The sequence below is a fragment of the Cheilinus undulatus genome, linkage group 12 (genome assembly GCF_018320785.1).
Source record: "Cheilinus undulatus linkage group 12, ASM1832078v1, whole genome shotgun sequence".
In the NCBI taxonomy this organism is placed as follows: domain Eukaryota; kingdom Metazoa; phylum Chordata; class Actinopteri; order Labriformes; family Labridae; genus Cheilinus; species Cheilinus undulatus.
This window is the reverse complement of record NC_054876.1, coordinates 17,273,178-17,299,243: the sequence shown is the minus strand read 5'-3', so window position 1 is coordinate 17,299,243 and position 26,066 is coordinate 17,273,178. Positions and strand designations below refer to the sequence as shown.

Sequence of the window (26,066 nt, the reverse complement as noted above, 5' to 3'; positions counted from 1 at the left end):
TAAAATACTAAATAACAACATAAAAGAATTCTCAAACTATATCTTAATTTTTTAAAATGTTTTTTTCCTTGTTTAGCATTTCGTTTCTCTCGAGTCTTTGTCGATAATTAAAAAAGAAAAGAAAAAAGACAAAACAAGAAAAATCCTTAAAAGAAAGAAAAAAACACAAAAGACTGAAAGAAATAAAATAATTTGTAAAGTTGGAAGCTGGAAGAAAATTGAACGTTAAAAAAAGAACGAAAAGAAAAAGAAACAGGAGAGCAGTTCCGTGGTCACGTGACATCAGAATAGGTCACATGACATGATCAACATCATAAACCGTTGAGTGAATTTCCGAGTGTTTTTCAGTACAGGATGGCTGTACGTGGGGGTCCCGGGCTCCTCTGGGTTCTGTGGCTGCTATCGGTGTTTGAGGCGGTCTATCCGCTGAATTCCGGCATGCTTTTTCCCCAGGAGTCTTCCTCCAGGGAGCTGAAGGAGCTGAGCGGGCTGTGGGACTTCAGGGCGGATAAATCTCCCAACAGGAAGCAGGGTTTTGAGCAGGCATGGTACAAACAACGGCTGACAGAGGTGAGGGGCTAAGTGGCTCTGGTGACAGCAAAGCAGCCCAGTCTGCTTGTTTGACATAAATGTGTCCAGAAAGTTCCGTCATATTTAGTGACAGCTAACGGTGCTAATTCAGTGTTATGAACTGAAACTTTAAAAACAGACAAAACAAATGTAAAAGTCTATTTACCTCAAAATCACAGTACTTAGCATACCACTGGAGAGGTAAATAACCAGTAAGTACAATAAATCTGCAGAAATGTGGAGCTAAGTATCAAATTAACACGATAAACTCATACTGTAGGGATTTTGCTATAATAGCATTTCAAATCACACTTGTGACTCGTTAAATGAACAACAACTAGAATTTGAGTGGCACCCAGTAGTTTTACACATAATAGAAAAACATTATTGCACAGGGGGCAGAAAAGTTTGGAGTGAAGCTTTTTTATGCAAAAATTAAAACGTCACTAGTGACAGCAATGAGACACAGGGGGAATAAAATACAGCAACACAATATTAACAGTACAGTGGTAAATAAAAACAGCTGTGGTGGAGGTAGGTTTGGTTCTGTCATGCAAATGTGTAATGCATACAAGGGATCTGTCTTGTTTTTAAATATAAAATACATTGAAAATGACTGGATTCCTACACACTTTTTAAAAACAAATGTAATGCTTTTTAGGACCTTCTGAAGACCTGGGCTGAGAAAAATTAATACCACTTTTTGCAGGGCAAACAATCAAAAATGAAAGGCATGAATTTTCTCAGTAAACTGAAATAGGGCTGAACAGTTCATGAAATGTAAAATGGTATAGGGCATGATACATTTTTTGGTCATAAACACCCACATTTGCCAACCTCTGGCACATTTAATGCCTCTCATCTATCAATATGCAGTATATTGGTATTTAACATACATATTTTTGAGCTGATTCAAAACAGTTTTACTATTACTAGTAAAAAGCTGAATAATGCTTTTTGTCAGGGAAGAGTTTAGAATACAAGTGGGCTGCAAGGATTTTTAAGTGGCAACCTTGGTAGCCTAGATGTTATTGAACTGGGCTAGTATTTCACAACTGTACCAAGCTTATTAAATCATAGTTGGTCAGACAGAATCAGAGAGAGGTCTGGAGTCCTAACTCTGGAAATACAGAACATTCCAACACTGAATTCCCTGAATTATGGAGAGTATTTCTGCAACAATTTGTAAAAGAAGATGATTAAAATTGTATGAGGTTGGCTAAAAACCAAAGATTGAATAAGGGCATGTCTTATTCAAAGTATCTTCTTAAAATAAAGACTTCTCACTGGTGAAAATAAGACATTTTAAGATTTTTTTGGGCCATAAATTTAAAATGTGTAACTTGAGGCTATTTAAGACTTTTCAAGGACCTGTAGGAAACCTGCACTGAATAAAATGTCAAATAACAACCGTTATACTGTAAAGAAGCTTAATTTATTTACATTTTTCAAACTAAGGAACAGTAGGAATTGACAGTGTAAGTCTTTCAAATTTAATCAAAAGGTTGTCAGATTTTTTACTTTGAAGCCACATTTCAAAATAATACAATCTTTATACTGTAATAATTTATTGCATCAGGAAGCACTGACAAAATTAGAATTGAATTTTTGTGAACTGAAAACCATAAAATTCCCAGTATTGATGCATAGGACTTTTACTTTTGTTGGTGTGGTATCAAAACAACTGTCAATAATTTTACTAGCACCAGAGGTGGAAAAAGCACAGCACAATCATACTCAAGTAAAATTAAAGTTACTGTGCTTAACATTAATTGAAGTAGAACTAATGTCACTGCTCTATCAATGTACTAAAGTAAAAGTAGAGTGGATCATTTAAAGTAATAAGCAGCTGCTTTTGGCTTCCCAAGTGGTTTTTACAGTGAAATATGATCTTTCTTGAATGTGCAATAGCTACAAGAGAATCAGAATCTCCAAACTGCTTTTGAAAATGTGAAGTATGATACGTCATCCAAAATATACTTAAGTAAAGGTAAAATTACTGATTTAAAAATACTCAGAAAACAAGTACACTACAAAGGCAACTCAATAACAGTAAACTGAGTCAATGTAATTAGTCTGGTGTACCATAAAAGTTTAAGATTCTGTCATCATTGCAACCTTACTGTGAATAAATGATGATCACACTGTGATATGCTTGTTACACAACTCCCTTGTGATCATTATTCATAGTCTTATGTACATTTTAATATCAGATTGATAGGCAGCTGCTCAAGTAAATACAATAGAATGATAACAACACAATAAGACAGATTTCACTGCTTTTATTTATTGTGTTTGACCTATTTCTGTGAAGCAAAGTCTGCTTTGTTATCTTTTATTGCAAGAGTGGACTTAGGTCAGGAAAAAGAGGGTCATTTATTTGTTTATTTTTCGAGGGCAGAAACTACACAGAAATTCTCCAGTAAAATCTGAGAAGCAGTAAGAAAAGCATGCATTATATTTTTTCCTTTTTTAAAGATCAAGTATGTGTTAGAGGAAGTTGATGACTGGTCCTTTTAGAAATTATATTTTATCTTTGTCATACTTAATTCTTCATAGACTGGCCCAGTCATTGACATGCCAGTTCCTGCCAGCTATAATGACATCACGCAGGACCCCACTCTGAGAGATTTCATCGGCTGGGTGTGGTACGAACGTGAAGTGGTGGTGCCCACACGCTGGATCGCTGATGAAGGAACGAGAATTGTTCTCAGAGCGGGAAGTGCTCACTACTACTCAGTGATGGTGAGTGTCAGCTGTTTGAAAAAAAAAAATCATCTTCATCATTTACTGGAGCTGTGAGAGATCGTGCTTAAGCCTGAAAACATAATTCTTCAAATCAGTATTTGACCATTTTTCAGTGGGTTAATGGAGTAAAAGTGACGGAGCATAAAGGTGGCCATCTTCCTTTTGAGGCTGAGATCGGCAGTTTACTCCGTGCAGAGCCTTCTAAGTCGTGCAGGATCACCATCGCTGTTAACAACACTCTAAGTCTGGAGACGCTTCCTCCTGGAACCATCCAGCACTTCAACGACCCCACCAAGTAACCTCACTCTTTTTTATTTCATAAACATAACTGGAAACACTTAATAACAGCATACCAGTGAGGGTGAAGAACACATTAGCAAATACTAAACTCATCATATATGGAGTACTATTAACCAATGAATATGTGGGTTAAAACAATTATAGATGTTTCATTTGGTATTATAAAGTATTAATAAACACTTTTTATAAAGAATATGAAGTAATTTCCACCAAGTGGTCCAGTCTGATAGCGGATGGTTTGGTTCGGAACACTAAACCCCAAAATAGTTTGCATTTCTAAAGACACCCGTACCCTCACTTGGTGGGTGGACTGGCCGAGGTATGCATTTGAGTCACAGGCAGTCTCTGCAATTCCAGCTGTGAAAGGCAGAAATCAGTAAGAAGTAAGCAGGAAATTTCAGTTGAAAAGTGCCATCATTTTAATAACTGTTTTAATGTAATGTTTAGCAGAGCAACTATGTTTACAGCTGCTTCTCTGATCTCAGCCCGCTGCTTTGAATCATCATGGACTTAAAACAATGGAGTCGTAAGTTAAAACGCACCTGTATAAACAGTTGTTCAAGCTGTTATTATATGAATTGCTGCAGCGTTGGGCTCAAGACAAACCGAGTTGATCCATTTCAGCCCACAGCCTGTGTTAAAGCCTTAGACAGGCCAGCAGAGATGCTCTGTAAAGCGACTTCACTCTCTGTATGTTGCTGTTAAACATTAAACTCACAGAGGCGAGGACACATTTTACCTTATTCCTGTGCTGTACATTAGTCACATGGTGTTTGGCATGTTGCCTTGCTATCTTTAGTGTAGGAGGGAAATATGCCGTTTACTGGACTCAGAATGAGCAATTGTCTAACACGTATCACTCTGCTATGCTAACAGTGAGGTCAGTTACGCCTCGTGCGTTCACCTTATCACATGCATGCATTTAAACCGGTGATGACGGTTCAAACGCTTCTATTCTGACACAGATGTTGCTGGTGAAACTTTACCACCCACTGTTACAAACATGAAAGAAAATATCGGGACTGTGGGAGTGTTAAACCAATTGAAGTGGTGAAAACAACAATGGTAACAGAAAATGGCTAATTATTATTTACCCTAATTTTTACAATCGGTGCATCTCTAATGATGACAACACCTGTTGCCTTGAAACAAGATGTGCTATAAAAGCCATTAAAAAGAATATTTTCCCAACTTTATTGACTTCAGCTTGACATTTACTTCGTTCACAACACCAAGTTTGCACGTAACCTGAGTAAATTTAAAAGGAAATCTGTAGAAATCGTTACACAAAAGACGCAAAATTTGGCATCAGAGCCCACCAACTTGACTGATTAGTGGAAAAACACTTGACACTTACAGACCTCCTCAGAAGGCTTCAAAAGTTGCAAAGTCTGCAAGTCAAAAATAGAGTGGGATGTGTTTTGTACCATACACTCAACACATGCTCATGTCTTAAAATGTGTAATTAAATGGAATAAAATAAAAAAAGAAATGACTAATGTACTTCCTGACGACACCCTAACAGATGTCAGGGTAGAAAAAAGGTTTGGTTTGAAGGCTCTGCTAAACAGAGGGAGAAGCAATCCTTGAATTAAAACGGGAATGTAGTTCAACTTAAGGAAAACTTTTTCAAAATGTGTTCATATATGATGTATAACATAAAGTTCTCTGATTCCCAGCAAAGTCGGTTCTGTTAAAATTACAAAACTGCTGTTTTTGTTAGAGATCAGATAACAGTCAACTGTGACTCTTCAAGTGACAATGCGTCTTTTTTTTTTTGTAACTTCTTCTTTCCAAACTTGAAACTCATGGAAGCACTGTGGGCCCTTGAGTTTAAGTCTTTCTGCTATGCAGACATGAAGTTCTTTTTTGTGTTCTCCAGTGTTTTGGACTGATTATATTTGTATTCACACAGTCTCATCCCTGCGCTCTGTTTTATTCAGGAAAGACAAAGATGTGTCCAGAGGTTTATCAGTGATGTTTGAATAGTAAGGTAAATGTGTATTTATCTGACAGATATCCTGATGGATTTTTTGTGCAAAACATCTATTTTGATTTCTTTAACTACGCTGGAATCCATCGTCCCGTCCTGCTGTACACAACTCCAAAGGCTTATGTGGACGACATCACTGTGGTGACAGACTTCAAAGATAACACTGGTAAAAGCACACATCCAGGGGTGTAGTATTTGCAGTGCAGAAGTGGATATTCTCTTAATTTTTGTACTTTTTTTGGGCATAGCATTTATCTAGAATTGGGAATACTCTATGGAGACAAAAAATAAGTGTGTATACTCCGTATGTCCTGCACTAATTTAATTTAATGCATCTAATTTAATGCATTGCTAGCACCAAAGCATTTCTTTTTTAAGGTTGCTCCATCACTGCAGCATGGGTCTCTGCCATTCAGCAACTGGAACGGCAGAGACTCGCGCTGCAGTGACGTCACATGCATACCCTAGACAGCCTTAATTTGTCTTTGCGACTTTGCTCAGGCTGCTCTTTCACTTTGTATTTCAGGATTTGTGAAATATAAAGTCTCAATACAAGGAGCAACCTCAGCCACGCTGAAGGTCACTCTGATAGACAGAGACGGTCACTGCATGGCCTCCTCCAGCGAGCCATCTGGAGTGCTGCAAGTTGTTGACGTCAAGCTGTGGTGGCCATACTTGATGCACGAGAATCCAGCCTATCTGTATTCACTGGAGGTTAGACGACATGTTCACCTACACATACAATTTACATGTTTTAACATTTCCACCACTTTTCTGGAATAATAGTGACTAAAACTTTGATATGTTAATATATCCTGGTAACTCCACTCATGTACAAACTGTAGTTTTCAAAATTATAAATTTGAAATTAAAGGTTGAATTTCATTCTCCACTTTCAGCCTTTCCAGAGAGTGTATGAATACAGCAGTATTAAAACCAGATCTCTTTCAGGATAAGGGAGAAAAAACAATTAACATATTGAGCATAAAAGTTTATAGCCTAAACTTCTGTTTACTCAGTTTTTTTCTGTACTACTTTAATGTGTCTATTATGTTGTCTTGTGTAAGTATAGAGTCCATAACTCACTGTAGTTTTTGGGTTATTAGCTCAACTTCCTTTATTTATCATTTCTACAGAAAGTGATGCAACATTAAATGTTTTGACATTTGATTTTTGAAATCCAGGTTCGAGTTTTGGTATCTGATAAGGGATCAGAATCTGAGGACGTTTACACCCTACCGGTCGGCATCCGCACAGTCAGCGTCACCAGCAGCCAGTTTCTTATCAACAACAAGCCTTTCTACTTCCACGGTGTCAATAAACATGAGGATGCTGATGTGAGTACCACTAGAGGGCAACATTTAGTTTAGACTGCAAACAGTGAACTCAAACCAGGAAGATATATCTTAACTTGAGGTAATAGTCTTTAATGGTTGACTATTTTTGTTCTTATCAGATGGTGTTTAGTATTTCAGCTGTCTCTTCCTTTTTGTCTTTATTTTGTTAATTGGATGTGATGACTGATGAGGATTTATGTCATTTTCTGATGAGTAGATTTATACATGAAACCATGATCAACATATTCACAATGTAGTATAAACAACTCTGGTTCAAAACTGTCAAAGTCTGGAATTCTAATTCAGCTTCACATATAAAGAACAAATCAAGAATCTGGTCTTTGGGTCAGTGGTTAAGTGGGTCAGCTCTGAATCTGAATGTTGGTGGTTGGATCCCAGCTCCTGTAGCCCACATGTAAAAGTATCCTATTTCCAGGATGCTGGACTGGATTGAAATGTTTATTTTGAACATAAAAAACAACAACAATGTTATTATTTACAATATTTGAAATATAGCCCATACCGATAGTTACATATAGTTCAGACCTAAAGCTTCCTTTATCCTTAAAACACACAATTTAAACTTCAAGGATGAACAAATTAATACATTTCAGTCTTTAAATTCTACTTAAAAGTTTAAGGAATGATTATAAATGAAGTAAAGGTTTCAGCTGATGTAGGTCTGTTGGTCTTGCCTTAAACTCCACTAACTTGTCCATACGAGCAATATTTACTGCTGATATAGGCAGAGTTTTGTAGCCAAAATATTGGTTTTCATATTTGCCTATCTAATAATTCTCTTCAGCGAATATCTGCCCATCAACTTGCCTAAGTCATGATAATCTCATATCTAGTTTAATTTATAGTCCACTAATGTGAAGTTTTCTGTGAGTTGTCTTACCTTAATTTTGTTTGAACTCAATTCAAACAGTCTGATAGGTGAAGATTTCTTGTTCTAATGGCAGGTAATTTGCTTCTTCTTATCACTAGTTTCTACATTTTTCGACCTTTTTCATGTTTTTTAGCTGTCTTGTAGCCACGTAAAAGCCTCATGATTGTTAAAACATCTGCAGAGCCCACATCTAGCCTTTATTTGCCCCAGCTCAGAGCTCCAGACAGGAAATTTGTTGGAAAAGAAGACCCACTTTAATAAACCAATCCTTCCTTCCTGTGTTTACTTTGTGTTGCAGATTCGAGGGAAAGGCTTTGACTGGCCGCTCATCGTCAAAGACTTTAACTTACTGAAGTGGTTGGGGGCCAACTCATTCCGCACCAGCCACTACCCGTACGCCGAGGAGATCCTGCAGATGTGTGACCGTCACGGTATCGTGGTGATCGACGAGTGCCCAGGGGTGGGCATCAAAGACATGTGAGTGTGACCGCTCCTCACATCTCTGTGACCCCTGGCTGTGTTTGAGGTTAAAAGTGGTCAACAGGCAGTAGACATCTAACTGTATGAGGACAGAGAGTAGATGTAAAGAGTGGTGTTCATCACAGCATCAACTAGCAATAACTCTTAAAAGTATTTATCAAGAAACAATTACTATGTTTTGACAGATCCTGGCTTAGTAGCCAAAAAGACAAACCTACTTGATAAAAATTAAAAATTAAAGTCTGCAGAAGAATAATGAACATTTGATGATTAATGATCCATGTTTTCAACTAAAAAGAGCTCAGCTGTAACTGTGCAAAGCAGATGGATTCTCCTGTTTCCGTGTTTCTCACTGTCGAAACCTTCCTGCAAAGCTCCCGTCTGAACCGTTTGGGCCCGGTTAGAAAGTGGCGGGACAATCAGCATCGAGGGGCAGTACTTTTGGGCGCAGCGGAGTCGTGACGTAAGCAAGCAGCAACAAGAGGCTGTTGCAATTATGGCGGGAGACATTAGCATGAATGCTGCTAAGGCACCAGTTTTCCAGAACTTTACAACTTTATTTCGTTAAAAGAAGAACAAAGAACAGCATTGAGTTGTTTTCTTTTCAAAACCGACAAAAGTCGTGTACTGACACGGCTATAGTTGCCATGGCTCGCGTTTTGCAGTTCTGTATGGAGTTTACTCCATTGGTAGCAGCGCATGTGCACCTCGGTAGCGGCTACGACGTCACATGTTTTGTTGCTCTGATTGGCCTGTAAAGATGTGACAGACACAATGTTCATCCAATCACCCTCAGATTTTTTTTTCAAAGGCTCTGCCCTTTCCCAAACGATCTCTATCAGACATTTTCCAGATGGATGTGTGAAACAAACCCATCTGGCGTGTCAGGTTAGCTCAGCTTTATTTATTTGGTTTTCTTACATTGGGTGAGTTTTTAAGGAGAAAAATTACATTACAAGTAACTCATCTTTTTTATAATTAGAATCTGAGAAAAAAGGACTATAAATTTATAAATATGACTAATAAGAACAATAAGACCATTAAAGCTTAAATCCCCACCTCAGAACATTCCTGCCAGTTCAAACAGGTTGGAATATTCCTCATTTTTCAGCTGTAATGTCATCAGCTGTAGGATAACAATTTGGGGCATTCTTGTAAAACAATATCTGAAGAACACTTTAATGGATTTCCTTCACACTTTGCACAAATGTCCACTCTAAGTCTAGGATGAACTGATCCAATTCTGCAGGTTATAATTCAAGGTCACTTTGACCATAAATCTTGTGAGAAGTATAGTAATGCATTAAGGGTTATTTGTCAAATCTGGCAGAAACCTCCTCTTGGACTTGAGGGAAACTGATAATATTTTGGAGATCAGAGGTGATTGAATGCATCAGTTTGCCCCCCACACACCTAACAATCTGTTATCTAAAGTTTATTACAATCATATATCTACAGCATACAAGAAGTAAGATTTTCTATCAATCATACTACCACAGAAACTACCCCAGTCTCTCCAAGTGGCCCACCACTGTACTTGGACAGTTCCACATTTGCACATATAATGAGACAATACATAGGTGGCACCTCACCTCATATTATAGGTTTATTTTTTGTGTTTCTGCTCTTTTAGAAGTATTAATCAGCAATACTTTGCTTAAAGATGCTCAGATATTATCACTCACCTCTTGAAATGTTTCACTTAATATTTACTAATCACAGCAGCTGAGCTGCTTGTATGAAGGCTTATTGTTGATGAGACAGCGTATTAAAACCATCATCCATGCATCATACATGGATGATGGGGAAAAAAAGGTCAGCAAATATACTTGGGTGGCTATAAATATACCTGGGTGGCCCACCTGAGTATCTATGTGTGGGAAACTCTGAATACCCCACAAAGGCCTATAGCCACCAGTTTATAGTTTTAGTTAGCCACTTCAAGTGTCAGGTGGCAGTGACAACCCATCTGTCCTATTAGCCTAATCTGTATTTTGAATTTAGTGCTTAGTATAATGTTAGCTAGATGCAAACTATACAGGGATGGTTGGTGTAGTGGACAATGCACCTGCATGTCATCAACATATTAGCATTGTCCCTGTGGGATATGAAAGTACCAATTCTTAACTCCAAGTGCCACTACATTTTATTACGGCCTTATTTGCATTAAAATTTTGTTGACATACCTGAGCAGGAGATTTACAAACCATTAGGCTAAATACAAATATTAGCTAGAATTAAACCTTGCACTTGACAAAGACTGTGGATTTTGTTCTAGTATATTTATCGGATGTTTATATACCAGAGCTTTCTGTAGAGACAGTAATGTTTGTAAAGAAAGTTTGTAACATGATCTTCCTTTTACTAGTTCCCCATAGAATTCAAGGATTAAGAATATACATGCATAAAAATACATGTATAACTTTCTAACGTGTAAATCATATTGAAGGAGAAGCTAACATTTGTCTGCTGATTCTTCTGTGTTTTCTCCACACAGTTACTGATGTGTGTCCATCCATGACCTTTAGTGTGAACTCATTTTGTTCTGTATGTTTCCCGCCTCACCACCAACAGCCGCAGTTATGGAAATGCCTCCCTGACCCATCACCTGTATGTCATGGACGAGCTTATACGGCGGGACAAGAACCATCCATCTGTGGTCATGTGGTCGGTGGCCAATGAGCCAGCAGCTGAGATGCCTCCTGCTGAGTACTATTTTAAGTGAGTGCTGCTCATGGATAAAATATTTGCACACAACTGAGTTATCTGTATGGAAATTTTGTTTTTAAAATAGAACTCAGATTTACAGATTTGTGCACTGTTCTGCATATTTATAGAGTGAGTTGTAAATGCTCTCAGGGTTACTAATGACTGAAAAATGAAGTGTTTCTGCTCTGAGAGCTGAAAATAGAATCCATCAGTTTCAGCAGAGGGAGGTCTCTTAACTGTGTGTTTGCTCTTGACTTTTGCTAAACCTCTGCCGTGCAAGATTTCCGAATGTTTGTGGACAAGGTTTGTTTGCCCTGAGCTCTGGCTCACAGGCTTACTGTCTCAATTGTGTCCACCCAGCCCCGCTGGTCGCTTGTCTTTGATTCTTTTAATCAAAGTAGCTTACATGATTGATTCACTTATCGCTAGACATTTCAGCTATTGTTAACTATGCAAGTATTTATAGATTGGTCACTTTTGTCCATCCAGTGATGTTATGCTTTTTTCTTCTTGGGTTTCATCTCCACAGAGAACGGAGATCACAAGTCTTAAACACGATGAAAAAATGTTGACGGCAAGCTTACTGGTGCAGTCTTTAAAATACAGAAGGTGAAATAAAAAGCTTGGAGTCTTTGTCCAGTCAGAAAGGTTCAGCACAGCATCCCTGGCCTAATAATTCCTGGGCTTTGGAAAGCACTCCCCCCTGCATAAGAACTATCGATGAGGATGATCTTTTTTTTTTACCCCAGAACTAAATTTAGACCCTGGTTCTTTGCAATTGAAAGGAAAGAAAAGTTCTCAGTTCCAAGGTACACTTCCTGCTTTCCGAAAGGGGTTCATATCTGCTCATTTGTTGTTTGCATTTGCCAATCCTTGATAGCATTTGCTTGTTTTTTTATTGGCATCAATGGATTTATTTACACATTTGTTCATCTTTCTTGTACCTACAAAATCTTGTACACCAGTAATATGCAATATAATTGTTCAATTTCCTGTAACAGATTGCCACTTATATGAGCTCTTAGGTTATTATTTCTAAATTTCTTCAATTTGAGGGAACGCTAAGACTTTTTATTAAGGTATGTATCACTTTTAAAACAGTTGTTTAGTAAGTGTGTTGACAGACAAAGCAAAGGCAGGAACAATGTCGGTCAGGCAAACAGGGTGAAGTGTCTGTAAAATCTGAACAAAAGAGTAGGAACAAAAAAATGAAAATTTAAGGATGGGGAAGAATAAACACCAAAGAAGTTGTATAGAAAGATTAACAGCCAGATCCCAAAAGGCAGGCAAAGTAGTTGAGCAGTAAAATTAAATAAATAAGTACAAATGATGAAAATGTTGTAAAAAGAGGAGTTAAAAAGTTAGAATAATGAAAACTGGACTTCCAGGATGATCAGCTAATTCATGAATGGCTCTGAAAGAAAACTGTAGCGCTTCAAACATTTCTTTTAAAGCTTCTTCAGGCGGGTGTGGTTTTATTTGTCGGTCGAGGCCGTTCCTTTTATAGTGATCTGTGGAATGCAGTATGAGGCGTCATGAAGCGAAACACAGCAGACAAATACTCAACCTACTAAACTACTTTACAACTGAACCAGTGAGATAGGTGTGTGCAGGACAAAGTGTACCAGAGTGGTTACGTGCTTTGGTACAGTCTAAGAGAGTAGAACATAATAAACACAATAAACAAGTGTAATTTGTGGCGTTGTTGTGATTGTGCTGTATTGTAATAAGGGTTCATGTAATTTTTGTTACAGGACACTAATAAAACACACCAAAGCTCTGGACTCCACCAGGCCTGTGACTTACATCACAGACAGTAACTACGCCAGAGACAAAGGGGTGAGTCAATGATACTTCTATATCAGTTAATGTGTGACAACTTCAGAGTTATAAGAAGGTTGGGAAAACACTTACTGGCCACGTCATTAGGTACACCTCATTAACGCAATTTTATAATCAGCCAATCACATGGTAGCAAGACATGCATTTAGGCATGTAAGAATGGCCAAGTTGATGTGCTTTAGTTCAAACCGAGCATCAGAATGAGGAGAAAACAGTTTTAAGTGACTTTGAACCTGGCATAGTTGATAGTACCAGATAGACTGGTCGAAGTAGCTCAGAAACTGAATTACTTGGATTTTCGCACACAACCATCTTTTTCACATCAGAGAATGGTTGGAAAAAGAGAGATAATATCCAGTGAACAATGATTCAGATAACTACTTGTTTTAATGGAGGCATGTAGAAAAGCATCTCTGAACACACAACACTGATGAGCTGATGAGTGCCACTCCTGTCAACTATGCTATATTGAAAAGTCTGCCAGTCCACCATCAGCCATGGCACATTTAAAGTCAAATAAATTTTCTCCCCCATTCTGATGCTCAGTCTTAACTTCAGGAGATCATCTTGACCATCTCTGCATGCCATTGGTTTCTGACATGTGATTGGCTGATTAGTCGCAGATATTGGGTATACCAGATGAAGTGTGCATGAGTAATAGGGACACTTTATAGCACTTTGATTATAATTATGTAATATATCCACACAATTTTCACTTCTTGGTGTTCCTAATAATGTTACCTTTTTGTTTTATTGGTTGTAAGTTTTACTTCTTGTTTTATTGTTTTCACTGAGAGAGGTCAAATGTTTCACGGTTTTTCAGTATACATCAGTATAGTGACAAAACAATTCACTCTGATTCTGATCGAAACATACCAACGTCTGAAGCTGCACAGCACTTAGATTGTTTGTAATGTTCCTTAGTCAATCAGTGATATGTGTGTAAGTGTTGAACATTAAAACAGTCTTAAAGTATCAAGTTCTCTGCTCAGTCTAAAGTGAAGATTACACATGGAAAAATATTTTAAGACCAATAAAAAGGTAGATGCATTTCATGCCTATCCTTTAAAGATGGGTATTATTTAAATTTTATTAATACTGATATTAAAAAATAGGCTTTCACAATTAATTTAATTTTAATGACAATTTGAACGTCCCACAATCAAAGAAGCACAAGCGTCTATTATTTACCCTCACATGTTCTGCTTGTAGAAAACTCTGTGGTTGTCTATTAAAAAATTTAAGAAATAAATTACAAAAAAAAGCTTCTCCTTTTTAAGTCATGTTTTTTTAAATCAAGCAATCAGACTTTATTTATTTAGCACCTTTCAAATAAATTCAATTACAGCAAAAATTGCATTACAGGAGAGTACAAAAGTGATTTACACAAAGGTAAAATGGCAAAAGATTTAGAGATTGATGCACACCAAAATTGATTTAATAAGATAATTAAAAAGATGGCTGATTAAAAAAGAGACCATTAAATAAAATCAGACTGAGATCAAAGGCAAAGCAATAAAGGAAAGACTTGATAAAATAAGAAACATAAAAATATATCAAAACAATGATAAAAGATGAAAAATCCTAAATAATTAAAAACCTTTAAAATTGGACTTAAAAGAGTATATTATCATAACCAGAGATAGATAAAACCTGGAAAACCCTGAATTCAAATTAAATGTAAATAAAATAAGAAATAGAATAAAATAAAGCAGTGATTGTGATAGTACTAATAATCATGAAATTATAACGTAATATGTAAAAGCCAATGAGTTTAAGCTTGCATGTAAAAATATTGATATTTTCAGTTCCTCTTATATCAGGTTCTGTGATTTTCTCTTGGAATAATGTTTATTTGCATATTATGCAGTGTGCCTCTCTCGTCTCTTCTGCGCAAGCACACACGTACAAACACGGACTCACACACCAGTCTGCACCTCAAACATCGGCTTCTCCTGCTTTGCCTCTCCTCATCTCTCTCTCTCTCGGTTGGCAAAATTTTTCAGTCACAAAGACATTGAAATAACAAAACTGGCTTAAAATAGGTTCACTTGTCGTTCACAACATGTGATTGGTATGACATTGAACATTTCACTTTATATTGTTTCTTTTGCTGTAGATAGGTTATTGCCATAACTGTTAATAAACTCTTCAAAATAAAAGCATTTTCAATGTGGTTTTTTTTTATCATAAATTAAAGCGCTGCAAGTATTTATTTTTTATTTTTTTTGGATAAAAAAACATTATAGCTGAATAACTTCCAAAAGCATATAGTAATGTTAAATATTTAGAATCATTTTTTTAAAAATCCATTCTTAGATGAGGACTAGTACTTCATAGTGATTGTTTCTCTCATGTGTCATGTTTTTTTTCCTGGCTGCAATGCAAATTTCTCTTAGGGGATAATAAGGTTGAATTACTGAACATTAGGTCTCATTCTTTGACATTTACCTCTTACTGAGGCTACAGCTGAGTATGTGAAGCCCAACAGTGGAACAGTGGTTTGTATTTAGGGGCTGCTGTGGGCCAAAGTGCAAGAACAGATGTTCTTCCAGATTTCCTATCCCAGTCTAGCCCTGGCAGTAGGTTAGTAGCAGAATATCAAGGTTATTATAGTTAACTAAACTAGCTTAATAAATAAAACCAAAATGTAAAAATAATTTTAGTTAACTGAAACTAAATAAAAAAATAAGCTTTCAAAGGAAAACTAAATTGAACTAAAACTAAATCCTGTGCTTAGAAAACTAACTAAAATTAAAGAAAAAACCTTCTTAGTTTTAGTTTTTGACAGCCGCATAATGACTGGCATGTATGTCCAAGCCTGGAAAGATTAAAATCACCTGATTTGATTGAAGAAGACTTTAAACAATGGTTATTTTGGGTTTAAGTTTTATACAAAAATCAAAATTGAATAAATGACATGAAAAGTGATGAGCCCTTTTGGGTCTTGGCCCTGACAGGTATCTGATGTTGCCAGAAAACCTAAAACTAATAAAACAAAGCATTTTTGCAAAATAAAAATTAAACTAAACTAGCAACCCAGCAGGAAAAGCTAATTAAAACTATACTGAAATGTAAAACAAAAGGTAAAAACAAAATAAAAATAAAAACTAATGAAAAACCTCAAACTATTGGCAGAATAAAATTTTTTAAAATTATAAAAGAAAAGAAAAAAATAGTATCTTTAAAATGAAAATGAATCATTATGAATAACTGTGATTTCCAGATTGATTCAAATAATTGTGGTTATCATTTTGGCCAAATTCATGCCGCCCTATCCATGCCTATGCTGCTTATTAATACAGATACTTGTCAGTGCTTTTATCTGAATTTTTTCCATCAGTTTGTTCGACCAATAAAGAAAATACTTGAAAATATGTTTTATGTACTTGACACATCAGGTGCAGATACAGGCGAAAAAGTTTCTCATATCCTATCCCTACTTTTCAGACCATGAGATTCCCTTTGATGCTTTTGTCCAAAAACACAGTGATTTTAACTTAATGTTATGGTTCCTGATTAAAAACAAGGGAATACAATTCAGATTGTGACCATTTCCTGCTGAGCTTCAGGCATTCTTTATCTGTTGTAATCCTGAAGTTTTGTTGACACAACGTCAAGCCCAGCTGTTGCCATGCTGCAGAATAGTTCACATTCCTGTGCAGTTAGAAACATCTAGAAGGGTGTAGTTAGAGGCTTAAAGGTGCTGATTACCTGCAGCAACTCATTTGTAAAAGCCTGTGGATCAGTAAAGACAGGTTTTTAACACTATTTACTGTTTACCTGAGGGAGGGAGACTGTATGAGCACCTACTGTGGCTGCAGGTTAACTTCAGCTCAACATTTATAATACAGAAAAGGAGACGATAACATTCAAGAGTCAGGGGATGTAATGTCCATATTCTGCCTTGTAACAGACCTTTGCTGAAACTGACACCAGTCTTGGCTTGATCATACAGAAGCAAGTAAATCTACCAGAAAGTCTTATGTTTTAGTGCCTTTATTTTATGAAGTTCATGAATGAGTTTGTCCACATTTGTTAAGTCGTATTTTGTCTTTCCTCTGGTTACCAGGCCCCCTTTGTGGATGTGATCTGTGTGAACAGTTATTTCTCCTGGTATCATGATCCAGGACACCTGGAGGTCATCCCCATCCAGCTCAATACGCAGTTTGAGAACTGGTACGGAAAGTACCAGAAACCCATCATCCAGAGCGAGTACGGCGCTGACGCTGTGCTGGGGCTTCACAGTGTGAGTATTCACACATACAAACAGCAGTTACATTAGCATCTGTTTGTGCAAAGGCGTGAAAGGTTAATATATTTCAGTCTTCAGAAACCTCAGGGTCTGGTTGAGTAAGAATGAAATTCAGCTTCTCAGAGTGCTCTAAAGATTGTGCATCATTTGCTCCTGCTGTCTTCTCTGTCTAAAGGTCTAACTCAGAGAGCCAATGCGATTCAGGGGCTAACAGGCCCAAAAAGTTGTCCTGCTCTGTGTAGTCTGCTGTTTTTTTGCATCTGAATATGAAGAGGAGCCATCTGCACCTCCATTCTGAATGATGCTGATGAAGCACAATATGATAAACCAGGAAAGGAAGGAAAATGCTTCTGAGGCCAGATTAAAAAATGTGATAAGAATTCCACCCTTGAAAACAAAGCTAAGAGACAGAATAATTTGGATACTCTTCATCCTTATAAAATTAACAGTCTCTCTTTGAAGATTAGAGCTGCACAGAGAGACCCAATATTTAATATGCAATTATTATTTAAGTTCCTAATCTAATGTTATCTCATGATTTAATATGGATAACATTTTTTATTTATGCACTTCATTCACAGTTGTAAATTGACTGATTAGTTTAACTTGCAGCCTTGTAAGCTATCATCATGACAAAAAGAGCTGAACAACATTGAAAAAATATCTCATTACAGTTATTTTAACTCATATTACAAATGTGCTATAAGTTGTTGTATTGAAGGGTATGGTCCATTTTTATGTCACCCATTTTTAATCTGAAAAGTTATACAAAAACAAGAAAAGTATGATTTTTTGCAAACTATTCAAGGGAAAAAACTTACACTTTGATGTTAGAAGTATGATGTGTATAGCATAATATCTCTGCTACAAAAAACTGTGTTAAAGTGGTATTTAGACACTATTTAGACAAGATTGCACCTTCTTCAATTTGAACATTGCAGTGGGGTCGTATTGTGATTTAATCTAAACTTCTATTTATCGGCCACCCTTATTATAGAGCGTTATCATGTATGAAACGCTAACTGCTGAGAGAGTGATGTTAAATCTCTGGGAGTCAGACACTGCGCTTTCAATGATCAAGACATGGCTGACTGACCTCACTTGTGTAGCACACATGGAGAAATTATGGTATGACTGGCAATGGCAGCCTTAACAAATTGTAAGTATCTGGCAGCCATTTTTGATCATCTTAGTCAATAAGACAGAGTTCCTGGAGTGTAACAGGATTTATAGTTTACCCCTTACTAGGGCTGGGAAATTAATCGCAAGTGAAGTAAATCGCAATATGGCCTGCTGAAGTTTTTGAATCACAGACATTGAAATATTTCCTTGACCTAAAATGCGCCAAAATACCACTTTGATACAATTTTGTTTTCAGCAGAGATTTTATGCTCTACACATTATGCATACATTCAAATGACTGTTTAGGAATAATTTACAAAAATCCTACCTTTCCAGTTCAGGTATATTATTTTCTTCATAAAAGCAAGAATAACATGAAAAAAATCGTCATCCCCTTCAGTATTGCAGTTGATGTCAGATTTGCTATATAAGCCAAAATTGCAGTTAGATATTTTTTTTTTATCTTTCCTCCTTAGTTAGATTTATCCAACATTGTGCTGGTTTTAATATAGAATGGTTTATTGCTTGTGTTTGCTGAACAATCCATATATTAAATCGCAATCGCAATATGGGGGGGGGGGTCGCAATTAGATTATTTCCACAAATCGTTCAGCCCTACCCCTTACCTTTCTCTTTAAACCTTTGTCTTAAGATATACAGTACTGCAGTGGTTCTTAAATGGTGCGGCACATCATGGTGCCTTGGGGCATGTCTTGGGAACGACCATGCTTCATTACTGCAATTATATAAAAACTAAAGATATTTTTGCATGTGTTTTCACAGGTATTTTTGATACTGTAATATCTTTCGTAGCTTGGATTATCACATTATCCCATAAAATCAAAACATTAAAATCTTTGACAACCTCTTAGAAAACAAACATTCCTGCTAGATTTCTGGTATTTTCTTGCTGTGCCTTTGTTTCATAACCACCGGTTCATATTTTGGATAATTTAGTGTAAAAATGACAAAATAACGGGTACAAAAGATTTGAATCAGCTACAGCAGATTGCTTTAATCAACTGTTAATATGGCTGACACAGCTGAAATGTACACTGAAAAAACACAAATTTTGGCGTGTATTTGTTGAAATTGGATGTTCCCAAATGGTGTGGGAATGCATGCCTAGTTGTGCATTGTGAATTTGAACAGCCATGCATTATTACTACAACTGAACATTAAGTGAAGATGACATGTTAAAGAGGCAATTTTGCATGGATTTAAGCACAGTGTGGCTGGAGATTTTATGCTTGGTCTTTGGTGTGCATTGAGCTGAAAATGATTGAAAATTGCTTCAATGCAAGCTCTGTTTTTTGGTTTGTTTGTCCTTTTTCTCTTTGCTCATTCTGAGTAAAAAAGAGACCCTAAAAGTCTTAAAAACATTGTTTAAAAAAGCTAACTCCTTGAATGGAGTGATGAAGGACAGAATTAAACATTATCATCCTCATCAGATGCAACAACTCCAGACCATTTCCACACCTGTGGAGGAAGTGTGGAACTGCTTAGAGCCCCAGACTGATCTAACCCCTGATTATATTAACAAGAGGCATGAAAATGTCATGTTTACAGATGGAATTGTTTACAGATGGAATTGTTTACAGATTGAATTATTTACAGATTGTTCTCATAAGTGGAAAGTTCACACCACATCTCTCCTAAACGTATCATGGTGCTGTTACCACCAACTCTCCCCAAATGATATTTTTGTCACTGCATGTAGCTGTTTGCAGTGCTGTTTGTGACTTGGATGGTTTTGCAATAAGGCTGATTTGCATAGAAAAGAGGACAGATTTTCCCAAAATGGCTGCAAGAAGGTTCATATCAACATGCACAAACCCCACCAGCGTACAGAAACGCTGTTTGCGCTGCAGCACAGTTACACACGGGGACAAAATTGTTGGTACCCCTCTGTTAATGAAAGAAAAACCCACAATGGTCACAGAAATAACTTGAATCTGACAAAAGTGATAATAAATAAAAATTCATTGAAAATTAACCAATGAAAATCAGACATTGCTTTTGAATTGTGGTTCAACAGAATTATTTTAAAAAACAAACTCATGAAACAGGCCGGGACAAAAATGATGGTACCCTTAACTTAATATTTTGTTGCACAACCTTTTGAGGCAATCACTGCAATCAATGATTTCTGTAACTTTCAATGAGACCTCTGCACCTCTCAGCAGGTATTTTGGCCCACTCCTCTTGAGCAAACTGCTCCAGTTGTCTCAGGTTTGAAGGGTGCCTTCTCCAGACGGCATGTTTCAGCTCCTTCCACAGATGTTCAATAGGATTAAGATCAGGGCTCGTAGAAGGCCACTGCAGAATAGTCCAATGTTTTGCTCTTAGCCATTCTTGGGTGTTTTTAGCTGTGTGTTTTGGGTCATTATCCTGTTGCAAGCCCCATGATCTGCGACTGAGACCAAGCTTTCTGACACTGGGCTGCACATTTCTGCACATTCAAGTTATTTCTGTGACCATTGTGGGTTTTTCTTTCATTAACAGAGGGGTACCAACAATTTTGTCCCTGTGTGTAAGCATGTAAATTTTTTTTTTTTTTTTTTTGCATTAAACAGTGTTTTTAAGACTCATTCAACAGGCTTAGTGGGTGCAAAAGACATGCAGCCCTTTATTGAATCAGGTCTTCAGTCTTTTTTTGTGTACTTGATTCTGATTACTGAACATTTACCCCTGAAACATGAAACATGACCGCTGTCTTTTCCCCCTTCCAGGACCCGCCCATGATGTTTACAGAGGAATACCAGAAGGCCGTTCTACAGAGCTACCACAGCGTGTTTGACCAGAAGAGGAAACAATATGTCATTGGTGAACTCATCTGGAACTTTGCAGACTTCATGACTGCACAAGGTACGGCAGCTTTAAGTTAAAAAAAAAAAAAAAAAAAAAAAAAAAAGGTTTCATGTGCTATTCTTGTCAACATCCGGAGTTAAATCTGCAGTTTATTTCCCTATGTGATGGCAGAATATGAAGGAGGTTATGAAAATGCTGTTTTTTATGCATGTCATTAAGCATAAAGAAACTCCTCTTGCTGTATTAAACACCTGATGCCGAGAACAGACAACAGCAAGACCCTGCAGTGGACTCTAATGTGTCTGATGCTCACTGATGCTGCAGTAAATTTGCTCACATCGCTGTGAGTGAATCATTATTCTGTGAATTCATGTTCCAAGAAAACATTAAAAAATTACCCACACCTCCATCACGAGGTTTATACAGGGATACACCATCAAGGTGAATCATGTAGCTGTCAGCAGGTAAAATAAAAGAAGCTGTTTGTGTGGACCCAATTTAACTGACTCTTATTTCAGCATCAACAAAACACACCAGCTGAAAGATTATGTACTTTTACAAAATATCAGACGGAGAGGTTTCGAAAGGTATCTTGAATATAAATATTTTCTTTTTTTCCTTAGTATTTTAAGATAAACTAATGTCCTTGGGATTTGCACTGTTGGTTAAGGCAAGATAAGGATTTAATCCCAGCATCCACAGAGTCTGGATCAGGACCAATGTAGGCATTTTGTGATTAGGTTCAGGGTAAATCCAGTTGGAATGACAGCAGTCACTGACCATCATTCGAACTCTAAAAACAGCCAGATTGTAGGGAGTCTGTCTAAATCTAGAGAGTTCTACAGCAGATCCATCCTGGTATACATCCCCTCTCTACTGCCCAAAGATCTGCACAAAATGTTCTACAATAGATAGTTCTGAATAAGTTACTTGGTTTGACAAGGGGCATTTCGTAAGTGCTGATACAAGCCACATCACTGAGACAACTAAATCAATCACTAGATTTCAGGTGTTTGGGATATTTTTATTTAAAATTTCAACATTCAGTGTTTGTCTAGATAAATGGAGCAGGTAGCTCAAACTCAGCAAGTGGAATCAATGAAAGCAAATTGCCCCCATATATTTTGTGTTGCAGTAGGCTGATTTACTGCTCAAAGCATGCTGGGAAACAAAGCAGCACAGAGAAAGTTAACACTCTTTTGAACAGCTTTTCTTCTTCATGATCAGGCTGATACAGTGTGCAAAGCTCCAAGCTGATGCCCGGTCTGAGAATGAATGGACCGATCAGTGTCATTTGAGGAGAATGTGGTGGTAGAAACAAGCATAATTTAGTTTAACTGCAAGACTGTAAACAGTGGCAACTGATGTAGAGATCAGCTCGGATGTAGCTATAGCAGCAGTTTTATTAGAAGCGGACAACATTTTTTCATTAAAAGAGAGCAAAAATCCACTCTGACAGATTTTCTGGGAGAAAAATATGTTTTTGCCCTCCTCCTGAGTGGCTTCGGCGTGAGCTTTATTTAACAACTAGCTCCACTGATAGTGAATGATGGAAATAGAAGATTGTTGGCGGCTTATACACTCCATGCACCTTAGCAGTCATCGACTCCACTCTGTTATTTCTTCTGTTTCGTGGCTGAGATGCTGTTGTTCCTAAACGCTTCCACTTTCTAATATCACTTACAGCTGACTGTGACAAATATCCAGCAGGGATAAAATTTCACAACTCGTCTTATTGTAAAAGGGGCATCCATCTGTATGTTTACAGTGCATAGCAATGCAACTGTCAGAAGTCTCTCATGTCATTGCTGCAACTAACTGGAAACACAAAGATAAATTTGCATAATCCAAAGTTTCTGGTCCATGGAAACATCTAGATTCACACAGTAGGAAGGAAGCTAGATATTCAAACTTTTACTTGGCAGTTGCCCAGGTCAGGTTGTGGAACTTGTTTTGCTGGTGGATCCACATGAATGGAAAAAAAAAACAATCAAGAGGTTATCTGTTGTAGTTTATTTATGATATGCTCTTTACACATTGAAATTCTTCCTCTTGTGTAATATTGATTATCTATCATTTGCTGTCTGTCGGTTTGTTTTTTATTTCCTTGCTCTCAAACTTCATTATTTGGCCAAAGGCCAGAGAAAGTCTAACTGTTGATTCCTCTTTTGTTTTCAGGGATCACCCGTGTCGTCGGGAACAAGAAGGGTGTGTTCACCCGACAGCGGCAGCCCAAATCAGCAGCGTTCCTCCTGAAAGAGCGGTACTGGAGACTGGCTAATGAAACGGGCAGACTGCCTGTTTGGACCAAATACCCCTGCTCACTCTGACACTTTGCAGTGTTAGAATGAAAGTGAGTGATGCCGTGTAAACTCTACACTTGATGGTAAATGCTGAAGAAGATCAAGACCAAACAGCTGAAGAGGTGCTTTCCTGTTACATGAACTATACCAGTACTTTGATAGGACTTCCAGCAGAGAGTTTTGTATTCAGTTTTCAGATTCATAGAAAGAAGCATCTGTTGTTGTTGCTGCTTCCTTTTTAAAGGTGCATTTGATAACAATAACTACATTTGTGATACAAGATCAGCTCTAACTTTCCTCCAGGGAGGTGTCAGCTGAGTTTACCTTACATAAAAAGCGCATGATTTCCTCTTATCTTTTACAAGAGGAACACACTGCTTATTTTTCTTTTCCTCTGTGAGTAAATACATCAATTATCAAACATTGCTTTTGCAGTTTTTATACACACTATGCCACAAGCATCTGTCACTTCTTTGCATTGTTCTTCAAGTCTGAATGTTAAAGTTTTTTAAGGAAAAAAGTACTGAAAACATGTAATTTGAATGTGAATTACAATGCTGAAACCAATCTTAAAAGTGTTTTATTTTTATATGCTTAAATCAACTGAAAGAAAATCTAATAATTGGTTTATTAAACACTGAAAAACTACTCAACTTGTACACTCTTTTTCCAAAACTGGTCAGAGAATTTCAAGATGTTCTTGTAGTTTTATTGAGTTTCAGACCAACTCTTATACCACCCACAACATGCCTGGTAAACAGCTGAATGAAATACTGTTTCGCACAGTCTGGATGCTTTACTTCTTTTTCCAAGTGTTTAGATGTCTTATATGTGTTTAGTTGTGTTTTTACGTTGCCTGTTGTACAGTCAGCCCTGCTGGGGTCATGTTTCTGGTGGATTGCTGTTTTCGATGTGAGACACATTTACAGCACGAGTGAAGTTATCCAGTGAGTTAGAGGTCCATTCTGTGACTTAAGGTGTTCTTAAAGGATGCACAGTCTGTATTCTTCACCAATATGCGTTGCCTTGCTGATATTTTTTAAGATGCTCTTGATACATTTAAGACTATATCACATCTCAGTTTCTAACCTAAACATCACCGACACAGCATATTGTGGCGTGAAAAAGTGGGGGGGGGGGGGGGGTCTGAAACTATCTGGCCCTGTGTGAAAAAGTAATTGCCCCCTGAACCTAATATCTGGTTGTGCCACTATTGGCAGCAATAACTGAAATCAAACGTTAGTGTAACCTGGCATGCCAGATGGATTTGTTTCACTGATTGGTCCTGTCACTTTCTAACCAGGCCCAAATGGTTCAGACAGGAGCTATGCAAGATGGATTCACCAGTGAGAAACACGGAAACTTGGTTATCCATTTGCTTTGCAAGGTTAGCATTTGGGATACCTGGTGATGAGACTTTCGCATCACTGTGGAGGACTTTTGGCCCACTCTTCTCAGAATTGTTCTAACTCAACGTTATGAGGGTTTTCAAGCATGAGCTGCCTGTTTTTGGTCACACCACAGCATCTCAAGTGTATTTAGGTCCAGATTTCTACTTGACCACCCAAAACCTTAATTTAGTTTTTCTTTTTTTTTAACCATTCAGAGGTGGACTTGCTGGTATATTTCGGATCGTTGTCCTGCTGCATAACCCAAAAGCGCTTGAGCTTGAGGGCATGAACTGATGGCCGGACATTTGCCTTCAGGATTTTCTGGTAGACATCAGAATTTATTATTCCATCAATCACAGCAAGTGGTCCAGGACCTGATGCAGCAAAGCAGCCCCAAACCATCACACTGCCACCACCACGTTTGACTGTTGGCATGATGTTCTTGATCACATGCTGTGTTATTTTTACGCCAGATGTAACAGGACACACACCTCCAAAAAGTTCAACTTTTGTCTCGTCAGTCTACAGAATATTTCTCCAAAAGTCTTGGGGATCATCAAGATGTTTTTTGGCAAATGTGAGACGAGCCTTTGTGTTCTTTTTTGTCAGTAGTGGTTTTGGCCTTGAAACTCTCCCATGATGCCATTTTTGCTCAGTGTCTTTCTTATGGTTGAGTCATGAACCTTTACTGAGGCCAGTGAGGCCTACAGTTCTTTGGATGTCGTTCTAGGTTCTTTGTGACCTCCTGGATGAGTCGTCGTTGCACTCTTGGAGTGATTTTGGTTGGCCGACCACTCCTGGAAAGGTTCACCACTGTTCCTTGTTTTCTCCATTTGTGGATAATGGCTCTGACCGTGGTTTGCTGGGGTCCCAAAGCCTTGGAAATGGCTTTGTAACCTTTTCCATACTGATAGATTTAAATCACTTTGTTTCAATTTTTTTTTTTTTTTTAATTTCTTTGGATCGTGGCATGATGTGTATCTTTTTGAGATCTTGTATCCTTCTTCACTTTGTCTGACAGCTTCTATTTAAGTGATTTCTTCATTCAACAAATCTGGGGGTAATCAGGCCTGGGTGTGGCCAGTGAAATTGAACTCAGCTTTCCAAAAACTGTGGTTAATCACAGTTACCTCATGATTTAACAAGGGGGGCAATTACTTTTTTGGATTTATTTACCCCCTTAAAAAATAATATGATCATTCAAACACTGCATTTTGTATTTACTTGGGTTGTCTTTGTGAGATATAAAAAATGGTTTGATGATCCAAATAATTTAAGTGTGATAGATATGCAAAAACATCAGGAATCAGAAA

The 26,066-nt window shown here is 37.4% G+C and overlaps 1 protein-coding gene across 1 annotated transcript; it reads left to right on the top strand.

The window, feature by feature from the left end:
• Nucleotides 1–306: 306 nt before the first annotated feature.
• Nucleotides 307–24,010, top strand: gusb (glucuronidase, beta). The gene is made up of 12 exons (XM_041802213.1): nt 307–570; nt 3,130–3,315; nt 3,432–3,613; nt 5,635–5,777; nt 6,138–6,325; nt 6,796–6,948; nt 8,139–8,317; nt 10,895–11,041; nt 12,784–12,868; nt 16,944–17,120; nt 20,981–21,116; nt 23,238–24,010. Exons 1-12 carry the CDS (start codon nt 355–357, stop codon nt 23,387–23,389), a joined length of 1,944 nt encoding a protein of 647 aa, XP_041658147.1. The 5' UTR covers nt 307–354; the 3' UTR covers nt 23,390–24,010.
• The last annotated feature ends 2,056 nt before the right edge of the window (nt 24,011–26,066 follow it).

Coding starts and splice junctions, on each gene's coding strand:
- gusb (XM_041802213.1), top strand. CDS start 355: ATGGCTGTACGTGGGGGTCCCGGGCTCCTCTGGGTTCTGTGGCTGCTA. Junction 571..3,129: donor ACAAACAACGGCTGACAGAG/GTGAGGGGCTAA, acceptor AATTCTTCATAG/ACTGGCCCAGTCATTGACAT. Junction 21,117..23,237: donor AGACTTCATGACTGCACAAG/GTACGGCAGCTT, acceptor TTTTGTTTTCAG/GGATCACCCGTGTCGTCGGG.